General features: G+C 34.6%; 3 protein-coding genes and 1 non-coding gene across 4 annotated transcripts; 2 read left to right on the top strand and 2 right to left on the bottom strand.

Moving 5' to 3' along the window:
* Nucleotides 1-3,944: 3,944 nt before the first annotated feature.
* LOC127077600 (putative pectate lyase 2) lies at nt 3,945-5,457 on the top strand. Its single transcript, XM_051018728.1, has 4 exons — nt 3,945-4,694; nt 4,794-4,897; nt 4,994-5,132; nt 5,239-5,457. Exons 1-4 carry the CDS (start codon nt 3,945-3,947, stop codon nt 5,455-5,457), a joined length of 1,212 nt encoding a protein of 403 aa, XP_050874685.1.
* A 123-nt stretch (nt 5,458-5,580) lies between these two features.
* On the bottom strand, nt 5,581-7,282 carry LOC127077616 (LEAF RUST 10 DISEASE-RESISTANCE LOCUS RECEPTOR-LIKE PROTEIN KINASE-like 2.7). The gene is made up of 3 exons (XM_051018729.1): nt 6,405-7,282; nt 6,057-6,101; nt 5,581-5,955 (listed from the first exon to the last, which is right to left on the bottom strand). The coding sequence occupies exons 1-3, from the start codon at nt 7,192-7,194 to the stop codon at nt 5,828-5,830; spliced, it is 963 nt and encodes a 320-aa protein (XP_050874686.1). The 5' UTR covers nt 7,195-7,282; the 3' UTR covers nt 5,581-5,827.
* A 3,332-nt stretch (nt 7,283-10,614) lies between these two features.
* LOC127112915 (uncharacterized mitochondrial protein AtMg00860-like) lies at nt 10,615-11,130 on the top strand. The gene has a single exon (XM_051046398.1). It carries the CDS (start codon nt 10,615-10,617, stop codon nt 11,128-11,130), a length of 516 nt encoding a protein of 171 aa, XP_050902355.1.
* Nucleotides 11,131-20,394: 9,264 nt separating this feature from the next.
* On the bottom strand, nt 20,395-20,498 carry LOC127116623 (small nucleolar RNA R71). Its single transcript, XR_007801435.1, has one exon. It is a non-coding gene; the product is annotated as a small nucleolar RNA R71 (small nucleolar RNA).
* Between the last annotated feature and the right edge of the window lie 841 nt (nt 20,499-21,339).

Genomic DNA, 21,339 nt, shown 5'->3' on the forward strand with positions numbered 1-21,339 from the left:
ACAGGCATGCAACTCAATCAATAAGAAAAATCATACTCAAAAGAGGTTCCACTCTTGACCCATAAGTTTGTCAATAATCAGGCATCATTGTAATCCCACCAGATTACTCATCTAAAAAATATAATTTATTTGAATAATTATATTACACCTCAAATTGAGTAAAGATATGTTATTACTCAACAACTCTAAAATCAACCAAAAATACTCAAAACATCTCAACAAGTAATTATATTATTTATAACTCAATGAGAACTCTAAAGTACTCAAAATTGCCCTACTGACAACCTTTATGAGTGACAACTCTATTAATCCTAAGGGCTGCCAGTTTAACTAAATCTATCCAAAATTAACCCAAACGTACCAAAAAAAAAGTCACTAATGTCAAAAATTGCTCAAAAATCAACTAAAATTCCATGAACTCGAAACCTCCAAAAGACGTCGCGACTCGCCTTTGGGCCCAAATAGTCTCCGCCACTCGCGATCGATCTGCCACCGCGTTGCACCCCTCCGTCGCAGACCGCACACGAGCGATGCCACAGCAGCGGCCCTGCGGGTAATCAGCCTCTGCATGCTCGATTTCGGTCGCTGGCTGTCGCCATCGCTGCGAGATACGTTTCGATGCGGCCATGCGGCCACCCAACCTGCGAGATCTCGTGATTTCCGCAATCGTTGTCGCGATGCGGCATGGCCGCGACTCCTCCATGCCCCCCCCCCCCCCCCCCCACTAAAAAATTTATTTTTGATTTATGTTAAAAACGTTCATTTCTTCGAAAATTAAGTTTTTTTGACTTTTTGGAAAATTTGAGAAAATTCACAGATCGTACAATTTTACAGGAATTCAAAAATTTGCCAAAATCATAGATACCAAAACACAAAATCCCAATTTGTACAATTTACTTATAACGACCATCAATTTAATCACAAAAATAGTATTACATCACAACTCATATCAACATATTTTATAGAAATATATTACAGTAAAAATATATTATCACCAATAACGAACCATCTTACGGTGATCATAAGGGATTTATTCTAAATCCCATTTGTCACCACAGTAACATACATAAACAAAATTATTATTCAATAGATGCCAATGGGGTTTTGCGCAAACCCCGTTTGGCCAAACATATTACAGAAATTACAGGAATTATAAAAAGTACATAAATCACTCATGGCGTTGATGGAGGGTAAGGACGCCTCACCATCCTGTATGCCTAATTATAACCCATAGATAAAGTAATCCCCTTCTTACAACGACAATGGAGAAATTTGTTTTTGGGACTCAGTTAAAACTAACAGAGATGTTCGCATTCTGATGCACAGTTCTGAGGAAATTATCCTGATGGTTGTAATCGCATAGTTATGTTGTTTAGTCCTTATATTTGTTTGTCTTTTTGATTAATTGTTGTTTAGATTATTGTTTAGTTGTTGTTTAAATTGTTGTAACCGAATGTGATGATTGAGTATGAAAAAATACTTAAAGCTCGTTGTTATATTATGATTCTATTTGGTAATTTTTATATTTCCTGAAACTACTGGTAATACGGTAAATATTATATATTTGTCGTTGTTAAGAAACATAAATAAAATAGGAACATATAATTGGGGTTCAACTGTTTTGTTTCATCTATATAGTTCTTTGTGTAAAAATGCACAAAAGGATACTTGTTCGTTTTATTATTGCGCATTTTTGCTACATGCATGGAGTTGATCGAGAATGTCGTCACTGACCTCGGTCAACGAGAAGTCATTCATATTCCCCTTTACAACAAAGTAAGTTTAATTTATTTTATTTCTTCGAATTGATTACTTTATACTACAATTAACTGTAAATAATTTATTTTCAATCTTTTCGGTTTAGGTGGTCTGTTCTGGGGATGAACTACAACAAATATCTCAAACACGCTATAATAGTCTATCACAATCTTATAGACCACCTTGGATCAAGCGATGTATTACAACTAAACAACTCTACATTTGGTTTTAATATTACCAAATTACAAATCTTCTACTCATGTATTTTTCTTTCACAGTTTATATGGAGGTTGTATCTAAGTCTCGACCATCAGATTAACCCCAACGATGTTGTAGTTTGGACAACAAAAACACCAATCATCAGGTTCACTACTGTGATGATGCTGAGATATTTGATCAACGCACACCAACGAGCTTCGTCATCACACGTCCAACAACAAATCCCCGTCCAACAACCAACCCCACACCATTATAAAACCCAACAACAATGTCAACCCACCCAAACTCAACGATCAACCTCACAACGCCACCATACCAGTTACACCCAGTCAACAAACACCCAACTCCGCAACCAATTCATGCCACACACCCATACACAAAACCAAGATCATGACCCATACCACCAACAATCATATGCCACCACCACATCTTACTATAACTGCGATGATTCATACGATTTCATCCCATCCCACCATAGCCCCCCACCAATGTACACTCAAACATCACATTGTCGAAGCACTCAACCACCACATGACTTTCTTACACCACAAGAACCATTGCGTCATTTCCCAAATGATTCAACGTCTCAATTCAACCAACCATCCCCTCCACACGTAACCCAACCACCACGACCCAACTACAAGAACATGGGCACCGAACTCGACTACGACACCCGCGGTCCTATGGAGAAATGATTGAAAATTTGTTAGATATGCCAAAATCCTCGCACCAACCACCTTTGCCTCAGGCCAATACTAGGAGATCCCAAACACCTTAGAGACATCGTGGGAGACCTCGAAGGCAAGCGAATGCGTCGGGATGTGAAACCAGAGGGTGTTACGATTGATCGAGTCATTGATTTTCTATTCAATCGTTGTGTAATTCAATTTTATGAAATAATATTATAAATTATTTTTAACTCTCTATTTTATTTTAAATTTATTTATTGTTAAAATAATTATAAAAAAAAACATAAACAAAGCAGTAGTCATTGTCTGTGGCGCATGCTTCTGTAGAATGCATGCACCACTTGCAATAGCATCATGTACATGCAGTCGCCACATGGGATGACGCCTATATACACAATCTTAATGCGTACACCACTTTAAGTGGCTAATCCTCTTGTCAATAATTTTCTTTTTTAAACATGATTAATTTGATAAATTATTTAAAATATTAATTATTTTAAAATTTAATTTAAAAATATTATTATTTATAAAAAAAATCACTTTTTTGAACTATTTAAAGGTTGTACCAATAATTAAGCATTCAATATTGATGTTTTAATATATCATTTTTCAAGTTTTTTCATTAGTTTTTGTTATTATGTAAAATTGTCAGGTATTAGTATATGATATAATAAAAAGTTTAGAATGAATTTTTTTTTATTGGCTTAATAGTTTTTTTTCTATAAATTGGTGTGCTTTTGATTTTTGTCTTTGTATTTCTTTTTAAGAATATAATTTTTGAATGTTAATTTTTGTTTTGTTTTAGTCTTTAAAGTAAAATCTGAAAAAAAATCCACAAAAAATATGTAAATTTTCTTACGAAATTTTAGATTAAAACTAAATAAAATTTAATATTTAATATTTTTATCTAAAAAAAATTCAGAGATGAAAAACAACGGATTAATTTAAATCTTTTTTATTTTATTTTATAAGAAAACCATCCAAAAAAAAAAATTTAAAAGAAAAATATCTATGAAGGATGTGTACTAATTTATTTACTTGTGTGCATGATCAAATTCAAGGTTGCCCACTACTAAATAATAATATTATATTTTTCCCATAACATAACCGGTGGCAATATACTATAGGCAAGATTAGAATACAATTACCTCAACTGTGCAATCTATGTTACATCACTGCACTGCACTGCACCAATCGTGAGTACCACTACAAAATAAAAGTTTATACTTGTGTATATAACTCCTTCAACAATTTGTTAATGTTTCAAACCCACAAACAATGGCCACTTTAACTAATTTTATTAATATTCTCCTAGTTCTTATCTTATCATGTTTAATTCTACCTACATTAGGTAATTCAAATTCAAAAAAATATCATAACAGTGATTTATTAGATAATACTCCAACCTACAACATTCCAACACAAAACAATGTTGCTGTCATGAACACAATTGATTCATGCTGGCGAACCAATTCAAATTGGGCATCAAACCGCCAATCATTGGCCGACTGCGCGGTCGGATTCGGCAAAGACGCGATCGGAGGAAAATACGGTGACATATATGAAGTCACCGATCCTTCCGACGATCCAATAAACCCGAAACATGGCACACTACGCTTCGGCGCAATCCAAACTGAACCACTTTGGATAATATTTGCAAATGACATGGTAATCAAGCTGAAAAACGAGCTCATTGTGAATAGTTACAAAACAATTGATGGAAGAGGTGTTAAAGTTGAAATTGGAAATAATGGACCTTGTATTACAATACAAGGTGTTAGTCATGTGATTGTTCATGGAATTAGTATTCATGATTGTAAACCGGGTTTGGCGGGTATGGTTAGAAGTAGTAATGAACATGTTGGATATCGCCAAGGGTGCGATGGTGATGGAATTAGTGTTTTCGATTCTTCGAATATTTGGATCGATCATTGCTTTTTGGCGAGATGCGCGGATGGACTTACCGATGTTACTCATGCTTCAAGTCTTGTTACTATCTCAAATAATTACTTTACTCAACATGATAAAGTAAGTAAATACAATGACTCTGAACGTCAACATCAGAGTACGAACCTGACTCTCATTTGTGTGTGCGAGTTTTTAATAGTTACGATTTGATTGTTGCAGGTGATGTTGCTTGGACACAATGATGATTACAGTGCTGATAGAGTAATGAAAGTGACAGTAGCTTTCAACCATTTTGGCAGTGCTCTAATAGAAAGAATGCCAAGGTAGTTATTTAACTAATTAAGCTACTTAATTTTGTGAAAGATTCAATAATAATATTTTTATATATAATTATTTGATTAATTACAAATGAAATGCAGGGTAAGATTTGGTTATGCTCATGTTGTAAACAACCGATATGATGAGTGGCTCATGTATGCTATTGGGGGTAGTGCTGACCCTATCATTTTCAGTCAAGGAAACTACTTCATTGCTTCCAAAAATTCGGATGCAAAACAGGTAATAAAAAATGTTACAAACACTTAATTCATATATTGCATCATTGATCTTAATTATAGTAACTTTCGTGTTACTGACGTTAATAATGCGGCCGCAATTGTGATAGGTTACGAAGAGAGAAACGGATGGAGAATGGAGTAATTGGAAATGGAGGAGTTATGGTGATGAATTCTTAAATGGTGCTTATTTTGTACCATCTGGTTATGGAAGTTGTGCACCATTATATTCATCATCTCAAAATTTTGTTGCTGCTAAAGCTTCAATGGTGCCTTTGTTAACACTCAATGCAGGACCTCTTGATTGTGTTGTTAACAAACCATGTTAAATTCACCAAACATTTACTTGCATTTACTTTTTTTTTTTCTATGACTTTGATTCTTAAGTCTGAGCTTGTGTGGTAAAAAAAATCAGAGGATTATTTGAGATCGATTTTTAAAGTGAACATGAATTGAGTAGTACATAATTCAAAGACTTTACATTCTCATATACTAATTTTCTAACATTTAACTTACATCAGTAACAAAAAGAAAGAAGTTTGTAACTTTGTATGACCTTTTCAAACTGGTATTTCTGAATAAAAACGTGTTTGGTGTTGACACATACAAGACACCGATACATAATACTATCTGTCTGTAAGGACGTGTCAGTGTCGGTATCTGTAATCGGTATGAGTGTTACACATCATTTATTTATTTTTAGAATAGTCTATTTTCATTACTTTGAACTCCACATGTGACTGGTGCTGTTTTTCTCAATTTTTTCAAGTACCAAATTCCAGCACCAATTCCTAATGCTCCTGCAGCAGAGAATGCAGTAACTGTCCCTGAAGCACAATCCAACACACAACATTAATCATTAGCCTAATTTTTTTTTAATTTCAATAACATATTTAGTTGTGAAAAATTTGTTCATTTCTTCTATTACCTGCTATTACATGAACCTTCCTATTGTGCTGCGCAATTTCTTGATCTGCCAAACAAACAATAGCCAATTAATTTTTACTCTCTCGTTGTTCGCAAATCCTAACTCAACTGACAAAAGCCGATATTGCTAGGTCAGACACCAGAGTTCAAATCCTAACTCAACTGACAAAAGCTGATATTGCTAAGTCAGATGTTATCACCAAACTCTGATACACAACCAGACAAAAAAAATTATACTCTCTCATTCAACTTAAACTAACTTATGATACATTCATAAATTTGTTTCTAGCTTATTTCAAAATGCTAAACTATAACTGCTTAATTAAATAAGATAATATTTTGAACATACCTTTACAATGAGTAGTAGAGTTTCCATTCTTACACAAACACAAAAAACTCTGTGTCACAGTATCAAATCCACAAGTTCCACCACCCTTCAATTCATCTTGACACATAAGACAACGAGTAGTAACAGGTATATCAAAATCAACTCTAATTCCATATTCAGGGACCTGATCATAAGGTTGAGGAATACCAACATCTCTCCAATAAACACTAGCATAACTTGTACAATACTTAAGCATCAATCTCAAAGATTCACTTGCTTTTGGATAATAAGAACAACAAGAACTACTTGTAAGAGAAAAAGAACATCCTGGTAAATGTCTACATAGATAACTAGCACTGTCACATGATGAATCACAGTGATCAGGAAAATGTTCACAAAACACAGGCTTTGGTTGGATAATCACATGTTCTTCACTACAGTTGAAAAACATGTACTCATTTTGCTTAGAGAGTTTCAGCTTTGTGCTAGTGTCTAGACTAAAGGGTCGCGTCGGTCGAAAGTTTTCACCGTCCTCGCATTTCCACATGAATGAATCAGTGACAATAATGTGAGGATTATCATAGGATATGTTACGGACTTCGTATCGACCGGAAGGTGTTCGGAGTTCGAGTTTTTTTTCTGAGTCGGAACATGCGAGAATGTGTCTGTAGTATGGACTTCCACAACCATCATCAATGCTGAATGGATATTTGATTGAAATGTTGCCACAGGAAGTTCTGCATATGGTTGATTGAGATCTTGTGGTGACTATGAGGAATGAGAGAAGGATTTGAGTAAATAGTAGTAACATTGTACTATTGATTATGGATTTGATTGTATATTTCAATCTATATGGTTTAATTTTGTAGTAACTATGGGAGAGTGTTGAAGAAATAAGGAATATAGATGAAGTGTTGCTTTTATAGTCTCTTTTTGCTTTTAGATATTCTCTATTTTGGTTTCTTTAATCTATGCTTTTGTTCTCTTTATTTATGGCTTTTGCTTTCTGCATTGGTAAGGTGGGGACGAGAAGGGAAGATTAGTGAACTAAGTAATGATCAATATGTAATATGTAGTTTTTCTACTTTTTTAGAGTGCAACAAATTCAGTAATAGTACTATGCTTGAACAACTAAAAAGAGGTGTGCAATAGGAACAAGGAATCAATAACTATGGCATGAATTGGAACTTATCTCTCATGAGTGGATTAGATTTGTCAAAGGGAATTACTTATTGCATCCTATGGATTGCTTCCCCATCTTTATGAAAAACCAAAGTTATATCAAATCTATAGGTAAATGAGTCAGTGTCATTTTTATAAAAAAAAAAAAAGTCCCAAATCTGGAAACAATTCACCTTGAGACATGACCTCAAGTACTTATCCTTTGTGGCAAAAGTTCTACATCACTTGTACATCAAGTATGCTTTAGTTCTGCATTGCTATGCTACATTTCTACTAGTTCACAAAAAATACTTTTTTTTTAATGGTTGGAACTATCACACACCTTTCACCATTCTTATCTATTATTTATCTTTAAATATTTTCGGAGGTATACTTTCAGATTTATTTCTGAAGTATATTTTTAGACTTTTTTTTTTATAAAATGAAAATGTGATTTATTTACATATGAATTTAGTGTAAATGATTATAGGGTGAATCCAGAAATGTATCTTTGCACTAAATTTTGAAAAAAAGAATAGGATGAGTCTCACTTAAAACGTATTTTGGTGTGAAAATAGTTAGTTCGAAAATGCATTTTTGGAATCAGAAGTGTATTTTTAGATTTTCATATGGTACTTTTTCACCTATTAGGGTGAGATTAGTAATTCCTTTGTCAAATTGGGTCATCAAACCAAATCTATTTTATCGGATCAAATTTCCAAATGGGTCGGAATGAGACATACTTATTAGGTTATGGGAGTTACTTTTCCCACCTGTAGAGGTGCTTCTCCACCACAATGAAAAGTCACAATTGTCCTTAGCGTCTGAAGATGCATCTCCAAACACACATTTTTTCAAACACTCATCAGCGCAAGTTGTTGAGGCACCTATGTTGTCAAAAATTAATCTGGAGATGCATAAGCAGTTAATCTGACGATGTACGATATGAGAGGGTCGTGGCCAGCACAAAGAGGACACGAGTCGATGATAACTTGTTTGATGGTTCTCAACGTCGAGGATCGCAACCATCCGGTTCTACTTCTCATAGAAGCCTGTCTCAGACCACTACTTCTTGGAGCCACGTGTCCCCAGAAGATGAAGCACCTAAAGTGTAACACCCCGGTTTAATTTCTGTATTTATTTATTAGGTGTTTATTTTAATTAATCATTATTTGATGTCATAATTAATTAAATATGTGTTATGGTGATTATTTAAATTATTTGAATATATGTGTTATTTGAATAATTGAATTTTATGAGTAGAAATAACAATTGTCTAGTAATGAGCCTAATTAATTAGAATGGGTGGATAAGTGGGTTAAGCCCATTATGAGTTAAAAAGATAGTAAGAGTTTTAAAGATTAGAGTTAGTTTTGCAAAACAAGAGAAGAAGAGGGAATAGAAGAGAAGAGAAGAGAAGGGAAAGAGGAGAAGAGGAAACTAGAGGAAGAAGGACATAGAGATTTCATATATACTAAGGTAAGGGTGAGATTTCAAGTGGTTAGGGGTAAACATAATGTATGTAATGTATGAGGGTTAAATATCATGAACTTAGAATTTGGGGATTTTGATTTTTGAGAAACCCTAACCTGTGTTTATGTTTTAATCCATTAAATTGATGTTTATGTTATGCTATGATGTTTCTATATTGACTTCAATGAATGGGTATGTGTATAGAACATGATTTGATGTATAATTGCATGTTTGAGTTTCACTTGAAAATAGTTTATTTGGAATTTTGGTGAAAATTAGTGGAGCTTAGAATCTTGTTTCCATGATCCTAATAGTTGTTTATATCTATATATATATTATATATATATATATATATATATATATATATATATATATATATATATATATATATATATATCTATATATATATATATATATATATATATATACGAGAGAGAGAGAGAGAGAGAGAGAGAGAGCAGAAGAGGAGAGAGAGAGCGAGAGAGAAGAGAGAGAGAGAAGAAGAAGAGAGAGAGGAGAGAGAGAGAGAGAGAGAGAGCGAGAGAGAGAGAGAGAGAGAGAGAGAGAGAGAGAGGAGAGAGAGAAGAGAGAGAGAGAGAGAGAGAGAGAGGTTGTATAACTATTTATTTCATGAAAAATGATGGATTAATGTGGTTTTGTGATGAAAATTCATGTTGGACAGCAGCATTTTCGCAACAGTAAATTTTCTGATTTTTGATAGCATTTTCACAACAACAAATTTTCTTATTTTTGACAGTATTTTCGCATCAGCATATTTTCTGGTTTTGACAGCATTTTGAAAAACTTGTAAATTCAATAATTTTTGAACCGTAACTCCGTTTGAGGTGCCGTTTGGACCGTTAAGAAGCTAAGAGTATTATCTATAACGTGATATTCATTTTGATAACAGTAGATTAATATTTTATCAAAAGAATCCTAATATGGATGTATGTTGTATGTGTGGTGAATGTGAATGACATGTTTTCTATTGTTTGGCATGTATTGGATGGTTTTTAGATGGATTTTGTGAAGAAACATAATACTTGGAATTATGTATGTGATGATGTGAATTGGTGAATTTGATGAATAACATGAATTGGCTTGTTTGCTTTATGTTAATGTGTTGCGATGAGATGTTGAATGTTATTTGAAGTATTGTTTGGGATTGAAGTCATGTTAGGTGTATGTTGTGCAAATGTTGGATGTGGTATTCTTATGTATGATTAAGGGGTTGCGATCGTTTTAATTGCATGAGTCTTCTTGTTGTTGCACCTTTACACTAGCATGAGTCTATGAAAGAGGCAATGTTGGATAATCTCGTGTAGATGATTTGATTGTCCCAAACCTAACGCCGAATGGGGTTTGAAAGCTTAAGGACGAATCGAGCTTTAGAGGTGGTTATCTAGTCTAATTGAGAGATGCTCGGTTGGTTGGTGCTTGTGTGTTTAGTAAGATTGATTTGAGGTCTGGGTATCATCAGATCCGTGTGAAAGCTGAAGATATTCAGAAGACTGCTTTTAGAATAAGGTATGGACATTATGAGTATTCGGTGATGCCTTTCGGTGTAACGAATGCACCTGGTGTATTTATGGAGTACATGAATCAGATTTTTCATAAATATCTCGATAAGTTTGTCGTTGTGTTTATCGATGATATTTTGATCTATTCGAAGAGTGAAGAGGATCATGATAAGCATTTGAGGATTGTTTTATCTGTATTGAAAGAGAAGCAGTTGTTTTCTAAACTTTCGAAGTGCGAGTTTTGGTTGAAGGAAGTGAGTTTCCTTGGCCGTGTGATATCTAGTGGTGGTATTTCGGTTGATCCTTCTAAGATTGAGGTTATATCTCAATGGGAAGCGCCGAAATCTGTGTCTGAGATTCGTAGTTTTCTTGGTTTGGAAAGTTATTATCGAAAGTTTATTGAAGGCTTTTCTAAGTTATCTTTGTCGTTAACGCAGTTGAATAGGAAAGGTCAAGCTTTCATTTGGACTGCACAGTGTGAAGCTAGTTTTCAAGAGCTTAAAAGGAGATTGACTACTGCTCCTGTTTTGATTTTACAGAATCCATCAGAACCATTTGTTATGTATTGTGATGCTTCATTTATGGGTTTATGAGGTATGTTAATGCAGAATCAACAATTTGTAGCTTATGCTTCAAGACAACTCAAAGTGCATGAGAGGAATTATCCGACTCATGATTTGGAATTAGTTGTTGTTGTGTTTGTTTTGAAGATTTGGAGACATTATTTGTTTGGGTCGAGATTCGATGTGTTTCATGATCACAAGAGTTTGAAGTATTTGTTCGATCAGAAAGAGTTGAATGAGGCAAAGGAGATGGTTGGAATTCTGGAAGGATTTTGATTTTTGTTTGAATTACCATCCTGGCAAAGCGAATGTTGTAGTCGACGCTTTGAGTAGGAAATCTTTGCATATGTCGATGTTGATGGTGCGAGAATTGGATTTGCTTGAACAATTTCGAGATATGAGTTTGGTTTGTGAAGAGGCTTCTTTTGGAGTGAAGCTTGGTATGTTAAAGCTTACTAGTGGAATTTTAGATGAGATTCGAGAAGGTTAGAAATCTGATTTGGTTTTGGTAGATCGATTGACGTTGATCAATCAAGGTAAATGTGGTGATTTTCGGATTGATGAGAATGGTATCATGAGGTGTCATGATAGAGTTTGTGTTCCCGATATTTCGGATTTGAGAAAGAGGATTCTTGATGAAGGACATCGTAGTGGCTTGAGTATTCATCCTGGTGCTACTAAGATGTATCAAGATTTGAGGAAACTGTTTTGATGGCCTAGTATGAAGAAAGAGATTACGGAATTTGTGTATTCATGTTTGATTTGTCAGAAATCGAAGATTGTGCATCAAAAGTTGTCTGGTTTGTTACAATCGTTATCTATTCCTGAATGGAAATGGGATAGTATTTCTATGGATTTTGTTTCTAGTTTACCTAGGACTCCGAGTAATTGTGAAGCTATTTGGGTTATTATGGACAGGTTGACGAAATCTGCTCACTTTATTCCGATTAGAATGGATTATCCGATGGAGAGGCTTGCAAAGCTGTATATTGAGAAAATTGTCAGTTTGCATGGTATTCCGTCTAGAATTGTGTTAGATAGGGATGTGAGGTTTACTTCGAGATTTTGGGAAGGTTTGCAATGTGCTTTGGGTACAAAGTTGTGTTTGAGTTCTACTTATCATCCGCAGACAGATGGTCAGACTGAGAGGACCATTCAGTCGCTTGAGGATCTTTTGAGAGCTTGTGTTTTGGAACAGGGAGGTGTTTGGGATAGTTATTTGCCTTTGATTGAGTTTACCTACAATAATAGTTTTCATTCTAGTATTGGTATGGCTCCGTTTGAAGCTTTGTATGGTAGAAGGTGTAAGACGCCTTTGTGTTGGTACGAATCTGGAGACAGTTTTGTGGTTGGACCTGAGATAGTTCAACAGACTACTGATAAGATTAAAATGATCAGAGAGAAGGGGAAGGTTTCTCAGAGTCGTCAGAAGAGCTACCATAACAAGAGAAGGAAAGCGCCTAAGTTTGAGGTAGATGATCATGTGTTTTTAAGAGTTACTCCGGTAACGGGTGTTGGTAGAGCATTGAAGTCACGTAAGTTGACACCATGTTTTATTGGTCCGTATCAGATTTTCGGGAAAGTAGGTGATGTGGCTTATCAGATTACGTTACTGTCGTCACTTGCTAATCTCCATGATGTGTTTCACATGTCTCAATTGAGGAGATACATTGTGGATCCTTCGCATGTTGTCCAATTAGATGATGTTGAGGTTAGAGATAATTTGACTGTGGAGACATTACATATGCGGATAGAAGATAGAGAGGTGAAACAACTCCGTGGTTAAGAGATCGCTTTAGTGAAAGTTGTTTGGGGAGGACCGGCTGGTGGAAATGTGACATGGGAGCTTGAGAGTCAGATGAGGGATTCATATCCCGAGTTGTTTGCTTGAGGTAATTTTTGAGGACGAAAATGTTTCAAGTGGGGGAGAGTTGTAACACCTCGATTTAATTTCCGTATTTATTTATTATGTGTTTATTTTAATTAATCATTATTTGGTGTGATAATTAATTAAATATGTGTTAGTGTGATTATTTTAATTATTTGAATATATGTGTTATTTGAATAATTGAATTTTATGAGTAGAAATAGAAATTGTCTAGTAATGGGCCTAATTAATTAGAATGGGTGGATAAGTGGGTTAAGCCCATTATGAGTTAAAAAGATAGTCAGGGTTTTAGAGATTAGAGTTAATTTTGCAAAACAAGAGAAGCAGAGAGAAGAGAAGAGAAGAGAAAAGAGGAAAGAGAAGAGAAAAGAGAGAAGAGGAAAAAGAGGACCTAGAGATTTCATATATACTAAGGTAAGGGTGGGATTTCAAGTGGTTATGGGTAAACATAATGTATGTAATGTATGTGGGTTAAATATCATGAACTTAGGATTGGGGGATTTTGATTTTTGAGAAACCCTGGTATGTATTTATGTTTTAATCCATGAAATTGATGTTTATGTTATGCTATGATGTGTCTATATTGAATTTCATGAATGGGTATGTGTATAGAACATAATTTGGTGTATAATTGCATGTTTGAGTTTCACTTCAAAATGGTTGATTTGGGATTTTGGTGAAAATTAGTGGAGCTTAGAATCTTATTTCTATGATCCTAATAGTTGCTATATATATATATATATATATAATATTATATATATATATATATATATATATATATATATATATAGATATATAGATATTATATATATATAATATATTATATATATATATATATATATATATATATATATATATATATCTATTATATATATATATATATATATATATATATATAGCTATATATATATTATATATATATATATAATATATATATATATATATATATAAATATATATATATATATATATAATATCTATTATAACATATATATATATATATGATATATATATATAATATATATATATTATATATATATATATATATATATATATAGGAGAGAGAGAGAGAGAAGAGAGAGAGAGGAGAGAGCGAGAGAGAGAGGTGTAATAAATATTTATTTCATGAAAAATGATGGATTAATATGGTTTTATGATGAAAATTCGTGCTGGACAACAGCATTTTCGCAACAGCAAATTTTCTGGTTTTTGACAGCATTTTCGCAACATCAAATTTTCTGGTTTTGACAGCATTTTGAAATACTTGTAAATTCAATAACTTTTGAACCGTAACTCCGTTTGAGGTGTCGTTTGGACCGTTACGAAGCTAAAAATATTATCTATAATGTCATATTCATTTTGATAATAGTAGATTAATATTTTGTCAAAAGAATCCTAATGTGGATGTATGTTGTATGTGTGGTGAATGTGAATGACATGTTTTCTATTGTTTGGCATGTATTGGATGGTTTTTAGATGGATTTTGTGAAGAAACATAATACTTGAAATTATGTATTTGATGATGTAAATTGGTGAATTTGATGAATAACATGAATTGACTTGTTTGCTTTATGTTAATGTGTTGTGATAAGATGATCAATGATATTTGATGTATTGTTTGGGATTGAAGTCATGTTAGGTGTATGTTGTGCAAATGTTGGATGTGGTATGCTTATGTATGATTAAGTGGTTGCGATCGTCTTAACTGCATGATTCTTGTTGTTGTTTTACACTTACACTAGCATGAGTCTATGAAAGAGGCAATGTTGGGTAATCTCTCATAGATTATTTGCTTGTCTCAAACCTAACGCCGGATGAGGTTTGAAAGCTTAAGGCCGAATCGAGCTTTAGAGGTGGTTATCTAGTCTATTTGAGAGACGCTCGGCAAGCCGGAAATGATAACGGATGGGATCCACATGCATACCGCATTGAGTCACACATTGAGTCGCACATGTCGATGTGAATTGTTGTTTGTGTGATTATGTGATATGATTGTGTGGATATGACTTTGGTAGATATGCATATACGTGGATTTTAGGTGATCCATTTGATATGAATTATTGATGTGTTGTTGATGTGATATGTGTGCATATTTGTGATATATGTGATGAAATAGTGACTTGTATGCATTATGGAATCATGTGAAAGTTGTATACATATTTGATGATGATTTGTAAATGATAATGGATGATAATATGTACATGAAATTGATATGTTGTGAAATATGACTTTTGTATATAATTTAGTATTTATAAATGAATACTTGTGGATTGTTGAGCCATGCCGTATGATGGTAAGCATGTGATTCTTTAATAAGATGATATGATACATGGTTGTATGAAGCGTGACGAATTCTAATAATATATGTATGTTTGTTATACATTTCATATTATTATGTTTTTCTATAATGATTTGAATTATCACCCTTCTGTTGGAATGATGTTCTATCGTGACATCGCTCAGGTACCGAAGATAGTGGTGCTTCGCACAAGGATTAGGTTTAGAGACTAGTTCTTGTTGTGTTTTTACTAGGTAGTCTATAGTGCTCTGGTCATGTAACACTTGGGTTTATGGGATTATTTGTATTTATTTTGATGTTGAGATATATTGTTGTGCTCTCTTTTATCTTGTTATTTGGATACGTTGGTTTTTATATTGAGTGGCCTTAGAGCCCAAAATGATATTTTGTGGTAGATGATTTATGGGAATCATCACTATTTACCATTTATGAAGATAGATGTTATTCCGCTGTGTGAGTTTGCATGTTGGTTATTTGGTTTTGATTTATAATCCGTGTTACTTGTATGTGACCATGGCATATGTTGTTTCTGGTAGAAGTAAATGTGATGCCCTCGTATATGCATGCTTTAATTTACTCTGATTATGCAATTGTATGTTGTATTTGAGTAGTAGTAGTTTGGGGGATGTTACATGAAGACCCTGAAGCCCAGGAGGAACCTGCATTTAATGCCCCTGTATAAAGTTATCCAAAAGGTCCATTTGACACCTTTTTACTTTATCTCTATGAAGACCATGCTGCTAGACATGGATGGGAAGGATGGGTATATTTATTTACTTAGAATTACATATGTTTTAAACTAATTAAATTGCAACTGATGGTGGTATATATTTTTTACAAGAGCGTATGTGTTTAAAGCCGGTAAATCGACATGAAGACATTGGATTTGGAACAGCCTAACGCTAATTGGTTCAGGAATTCTATCGCTATTTTTCATACATTATGACATGCATGTGACATTTGCAAAGAGATAGAATTTAGAGACGTTATCTTTCCACCTTCTTATTGGCGAGATGACCATCACCATGGATGGGTTTCATGCCTCATGCGTCTTTCCGTCAGGGGAAAATTACTGGACCACGAAAAGCTCAGTCGAGAGGAAGCCAGCGAGTGGCTGGTTACATATTCAGGGGCTAACCTAACATATGCCGCAAATGAGGTAGCTGACACCAGAGGTGCTCATGCTAAATTTAAATTCTTGGAAGAAATTTATAAATACCAAGTGCAGTGGGATGAGGATGTCAATGATGATGAAATGCAGGTTGAGTACCATTTGCAGTGTGCATTGAGGTTTTACATCTTATTCCTGGTTGACACATCCTTTTTGTGGATAAAAATGCAACCTATGTCGATGTGGTCTACCTTAAATACCTCATCGACTTGACAACGGTTCATGAGTATAACTAGGGACCGCCTGTTTGGTCTACCTGTACTCGAAGTTGGGCAAGGGTTGTCTTTGGAAGACAAAGCAATTGACAGGAAGCTACACACTCCTTACGGTAATTTACTATTACTAATATTTTCATAATTATTTTGTTACACTTGTTATTAATATTTTATTAGAACCATTTTTAGGGATGAATCATCTCCCACTTTCCTCATATCATCGGATGGGAACTTGTGCCTACCTACACTGAGAATTGGCAACGTGTTACCCCCTTAGCATCATATAGAGGAAATAATCCGATCGAGTCATTCCGAGTGTATCTTGATCGTCATGTAGCATATGAAATTGCCTTATGCCTATACGGTGGTCATCACCAGACACCTCAGCTTGACCTCATTTTGCTATACTTCGGGTGGCTGGTGTGTGGGTCAGGTCTGATGTATCTGTGTCTTCCCGTTCGAGTAATGCACCCATTTTGGTATCTACAAATTATTCTGAGACATCCCTCAGAGTACGCTCCTTCCACCATCCGTCACAGAGATCTCGATGTGATACTTGAGGATTTCGAGAATCACTTGGTACCAGAGGAGTATCGCAGGATTCCATCTCCTATACAGTGGGCTTATGTTGACGAGCACATGGGAGGGTTTTATAGGGTGTCACACCCAATCATGACACCATACACTCCTAGAATACGACTTAGGCCTTCTAATCGGGAGGTACTGGAGGCGAGGGATGATCACGCCTAAGACGTGAGTAGCATTTGTCGTCTTACTATGGATATGGCGAGATCGGGAATAAAGGCATTATAAGGAATTATTGCAGAGACACAAAATTCCTTGCAGTACTGGCGGAGAAGCCAGAGGGTTACAATAGGTTATGTTTGGTTATATTGTTTTTTATACTTTTGGAACATATTATGTATGATTGATACATTTTGATTTTACTTTAATTAATATGTGACTTTTTAATTTCATTTTACTTTAATATAACTTGATTTTACTTTAATTTTACCATAATATAACTTGGCCTCAAAAAATTACAATGTTGGGACAACGTTGCTGCCTTTAAACCATCCAAAGGGCTTTCCAAAGATGTATCTCCAAAATATTTATTTTTTGCAACTAACATGCTTCCAATACCTTTTAATTGACTTCAGGGGGTATTTCGGAGATGTATCTCCGGATACACCCCATAAAATTTACGGAGATGCACCTCCAAATCATATTTTGGAAAAAAAATAGGGTGTATCGCTTAATTAAGAAGGTTGGTGTGATTTAAGGTGCGTATGGAGATGCATCTTCGAACACATGAAGATAAATTTTTGGGTTTCCAAGGGTGTGGGGCGCACCCCATAGGGTGGAAAGAGCGTTCCTCTTAGGCTACACGTTTTTTGATCCTACTCAAACTTAACGCACATCGAGTCAATTTCAGCCATACCTGAGTTTTTATAAAATGTAGAAGGTTATTGAAAATGTCCTCGATAATTGATAACTCAGAAACATATAGTGTATTTTGACTCGATTTACATATGTTTTAGTGTTGTTTTATGTCTTTTTGTAGTATTATGCATGCAATGTATGTCGATTTCAGGTACTTAGTGGTTGGAAGCTTATGTGCAACAAAACAGTGAAAAACGGCAAAAACAGGAAGAAAATGCATGATTTATGCTATCATGACGGGTTTATTACATGCATGACAGTCGTCATCATCCCCGGAAGTCAACCCGTCACCAAAATTCAACAAAATGAAGAAGAATTGTTTGAGCTAGATGACAGATGGTCTGTCATGGGGGAAATGATTGTCACCTGCATGAGCGACGAAATATCATGGTCATGACCCTCGTCATGGCAAATCAGTCCAAAATTTTTGCCCTCTTTCAGAAGCAGTTTCTCCAATTTCCAATTTTCTCTCCACTACTTTAGATCTTACAACACCCAACATAAATTGTAGCATATAAATAAGCCCTTAGAACTCCATTTTCAGCATCCAAGCTTTGCATGAGCCATATAATCACTTTTGCAAAAGCAATTATTTTCTCACATTGAGTAATACTGCAATTTTTGTTTCTAAGTTTTGAGCATTTTCAGTTTTATTTTCAACAAGCTATTTCATACATTTTTACAGTTTTATTTCAGATTATTGTTGTTGCGATTTATTTTCAAGTTTGTGTTGTTGTTTCAAGTCAGAATCTGAACTGGATAAAGTCTCCCTTCGAAACATTATTTTATTCAAAGTTCCTATTTTTATGATGATTTTCAAGTTTCCTTTACTTGCAGTTTTTGTTTACTGCTATGAATGTGTGTACTTTAAACAAGTTATGTATGTTTAGTAATTTTACCATGTCAGCTTAAATCGGTTGAGTTTGGAATGTGAAGCCTGTCACACCGATGGTACTCAAATAAGTCGTAAATTTAATGTTTATAATGAAAATTGTTTTTATGTGTGAATAACTTTTGTTTTTATAATTATAGTTTGTTGTGAAAGCAGAAACATAGCGATACCGATTTCAAATCGAAAGAGTGAAACTTGCATCTAAATGTAGGAAAATTCAGGAATTAATTCTAAACACTACGAAAACATTTTTTTTATTAATTTTGAAAATTCTAGTTTTCGAAAAGGTGATTTTAAGAATATAAGCAAACACGCGAAAGGTGACGTTTATATGCTTAAAATCCGATACCGATCACGCGAAAATGAACGACGCATTTAAATTTACTTTTCTACTAAAAGAAACTTTTTAAATAAATAAAAGTGATTATTTTCTAAAAGGGATTTTGCATTATAACACGTTAGACACGCAAAAGCAGACAATTATAATACAAAACCAAAATTTGGTACCGGTCATGCGAAAGCGGATGGTACCTTCAACTTAATCCTTTTATGTACAATAAAATATTTTCTCATTATAAGTATAAGCAACGACTTTGTGAGTACCAACAGTTAACGAGAACTGCGTTCTGGTCTCTCATCAATATAATTAATTTAATATCATCTTATTTTCCGCTTTTGTGAACAAAACACATTCGCATCACCTTAGATAAACAACGCAATAGTAGAGAACGGTAGTTCTCGACAGGTTTATATGGAACCGATAACCTTTTATACTAAACACGATAAAGTCATGCACTTGCGATCGCATCAAGTTTTTGGTTTCGTTGCTGGGGACCAATAAAGTCAATATCATACTCTATTGTTACACCATCTAGACTAAGGCAAAATTTTGCTTTTATTTAAATTTCACTATTATCGGTTGTATGCAAAAGACTCAAACCTCTGGGAAATTAGTCAAACCGATCAACAAAATTGAGCATTAGTTACATATCAAACGCCGATTAGAAGAACTTCGTGCTCAGATGGTTGAGAATAATGATAATCGTCCTCTTAAGAACTTTGTTCTCCCTTCCCAAGATGAGACACATTTGAGCATTATTAACCTGACAATCCAGGCTAACAATTTCAAACTAAAACCTTATTTGTTGTAAATCATGTAGCAGGACCAGTTCTCTGGTAGCCCGATTGAGAACACAAATCTATATCTCTCAGTGTTTGTTCAATTTACTAACACACTAAAAAACAATGGCATCGATCCTGAGTCCATTTGATTGCGACTATCTTCTTTCTCCTTGAGAGACAGAGCCCGAGCATGGCTACAACCCCTCATGTCTAATTCCATCACTACATGGAATGAGCTCGATACTTTCCACTAAGCAAAACAACACAATTGAGGAACCAAATTACTTGTTTTAGGAAGAATGATAGAGAATATATTTTTGATGCTTGGGAGCGGTATAAGGAAATGATACAAGCTTTGCCACACCACGGGCTAGAAAAGTAGTTAATTATTCATAAATTCTATAACGGTCTTCTCTATAATGCGAGAATGACCATTGATGTCGCTGCAGGTTAGGTTCTTAGGAATAAACCTTTTGTTGATGCCTACGCTCTGATCGAGATTATTGCTCAAAATCACTATCAATGGGGAAGCGAATGTGCTCCCATTGAAAATACATAACTCAAAGATGGTATGTATGAGGTGAGCAATTTCGATCACATGAACGCTAAAGTAGATGTTCTAACTCAAAATATCGACAACTTGACCATCACCTCTGCAGCTACCATAAATGTCGTGACTCCCAACTATGAAATTTATAAAGTCCCTGGACATGTCACTGCTGACTGTCGGTTATTAGCTGACCTACCCCTGGCTAGGTTTATTATGTGCAAGGAAATCCCTATTCAAACATGTATAATCCTGGATGGACAAATCATCTTAGTTTATCCTATAAGAATAATAACACTCTATTTGCACCTAACCTTGACCCCATCACTCCACCTGGTTTCCAAAATCATAAAGGAGCCCTTACTGCTCCTATTACTCTAAAACGTCTAACTTGGAACTAATAATGGAAAACATCGTCTTGTCTCAAACTTAGCAGAATAAAGAGTTTCTGAATCAAAACGTTCATACCAATGATTTGATTAAGGAGCTGGCCAATAAAGTGGATGTTATGGACATTCATAACAAAATTCTTGAGACCCAGATCTTTAAAATAGCCCAGCAACAAGTGGTTCCGCTGCTCCCACTGGAATATTTTCTGGCCAGACGCTACCTAATCCTAAGGGACGCGCTAAAGCTTTAACATTGTAGATAAATCAAGTGGAA

The sequence above is a fragment of the Lathyrus oleraceus genome, chromosome 1, assembly GCF_024323335.1.
Source record: "Lathyrus oleraceus cultivar Zhongwan6 chromosome 1, CAAS_Psat_ZW6_1.0, whole genome shotgun sequence".
Lineage (NCBI taxonomy): Eukaryota > Viridiplantae > Streptophyta > Magnoliopsida > Fabales > Fabaceae > Lathyrus > Lathyrus oleraceus.

Bases quoted from the DNA above. Each gene is read 5' to 3' on its own strand.
- LOC127077600 (XM_051018728.1), top strand. From the start codon at position 3,945: ATGGCCACTTTAACTAATTTTATTAATATTCTCCTAGTTCTTATCTTA. The intron at 4,898-4,993 runs GTAGTTATTTAA...AATGAAATGCAG, and splicing joins CTAATAGAAAGAATGCCAAG to GGTAAGATTTGGTTATGCTC. The intron at 5,133-5,238 runs GTAATAAAAAAT...CAATTGTGATAG, and splicing joins AAAATTCGGATGCAAAACAG to GTTACGAAGAGAGAAACGGA.
- LOC127077616 (XM_051018729.1), bottom strand. From the start codon at position 7,194: ATGTTACTACTATTTACTCAAATCCTTCTCTCATTCCTCATAGTCACC. The intron at 6,102-6,404 runs GTATGTTCAAAA...TTTGTTTGGCAG, and splicing joins CTCTACTACTCATTGTAAAG to ATCAAGAAATTGCGCAGCAC. The intron at 5,956-6,056 runs GTAATAGAAGAA...ATTGTGCTTCAG, and splicing joins GAAGGTTCATGTAATAGCAG to GGACAGTTACTGCATTCTCT.
- LOC127112915 (XM_051046398.1), top strand. From the start codon at position 10,615: ATGAATCAGATTTTTCATAAATATCTCGATAAGTTTGTCGTTGTGTTT.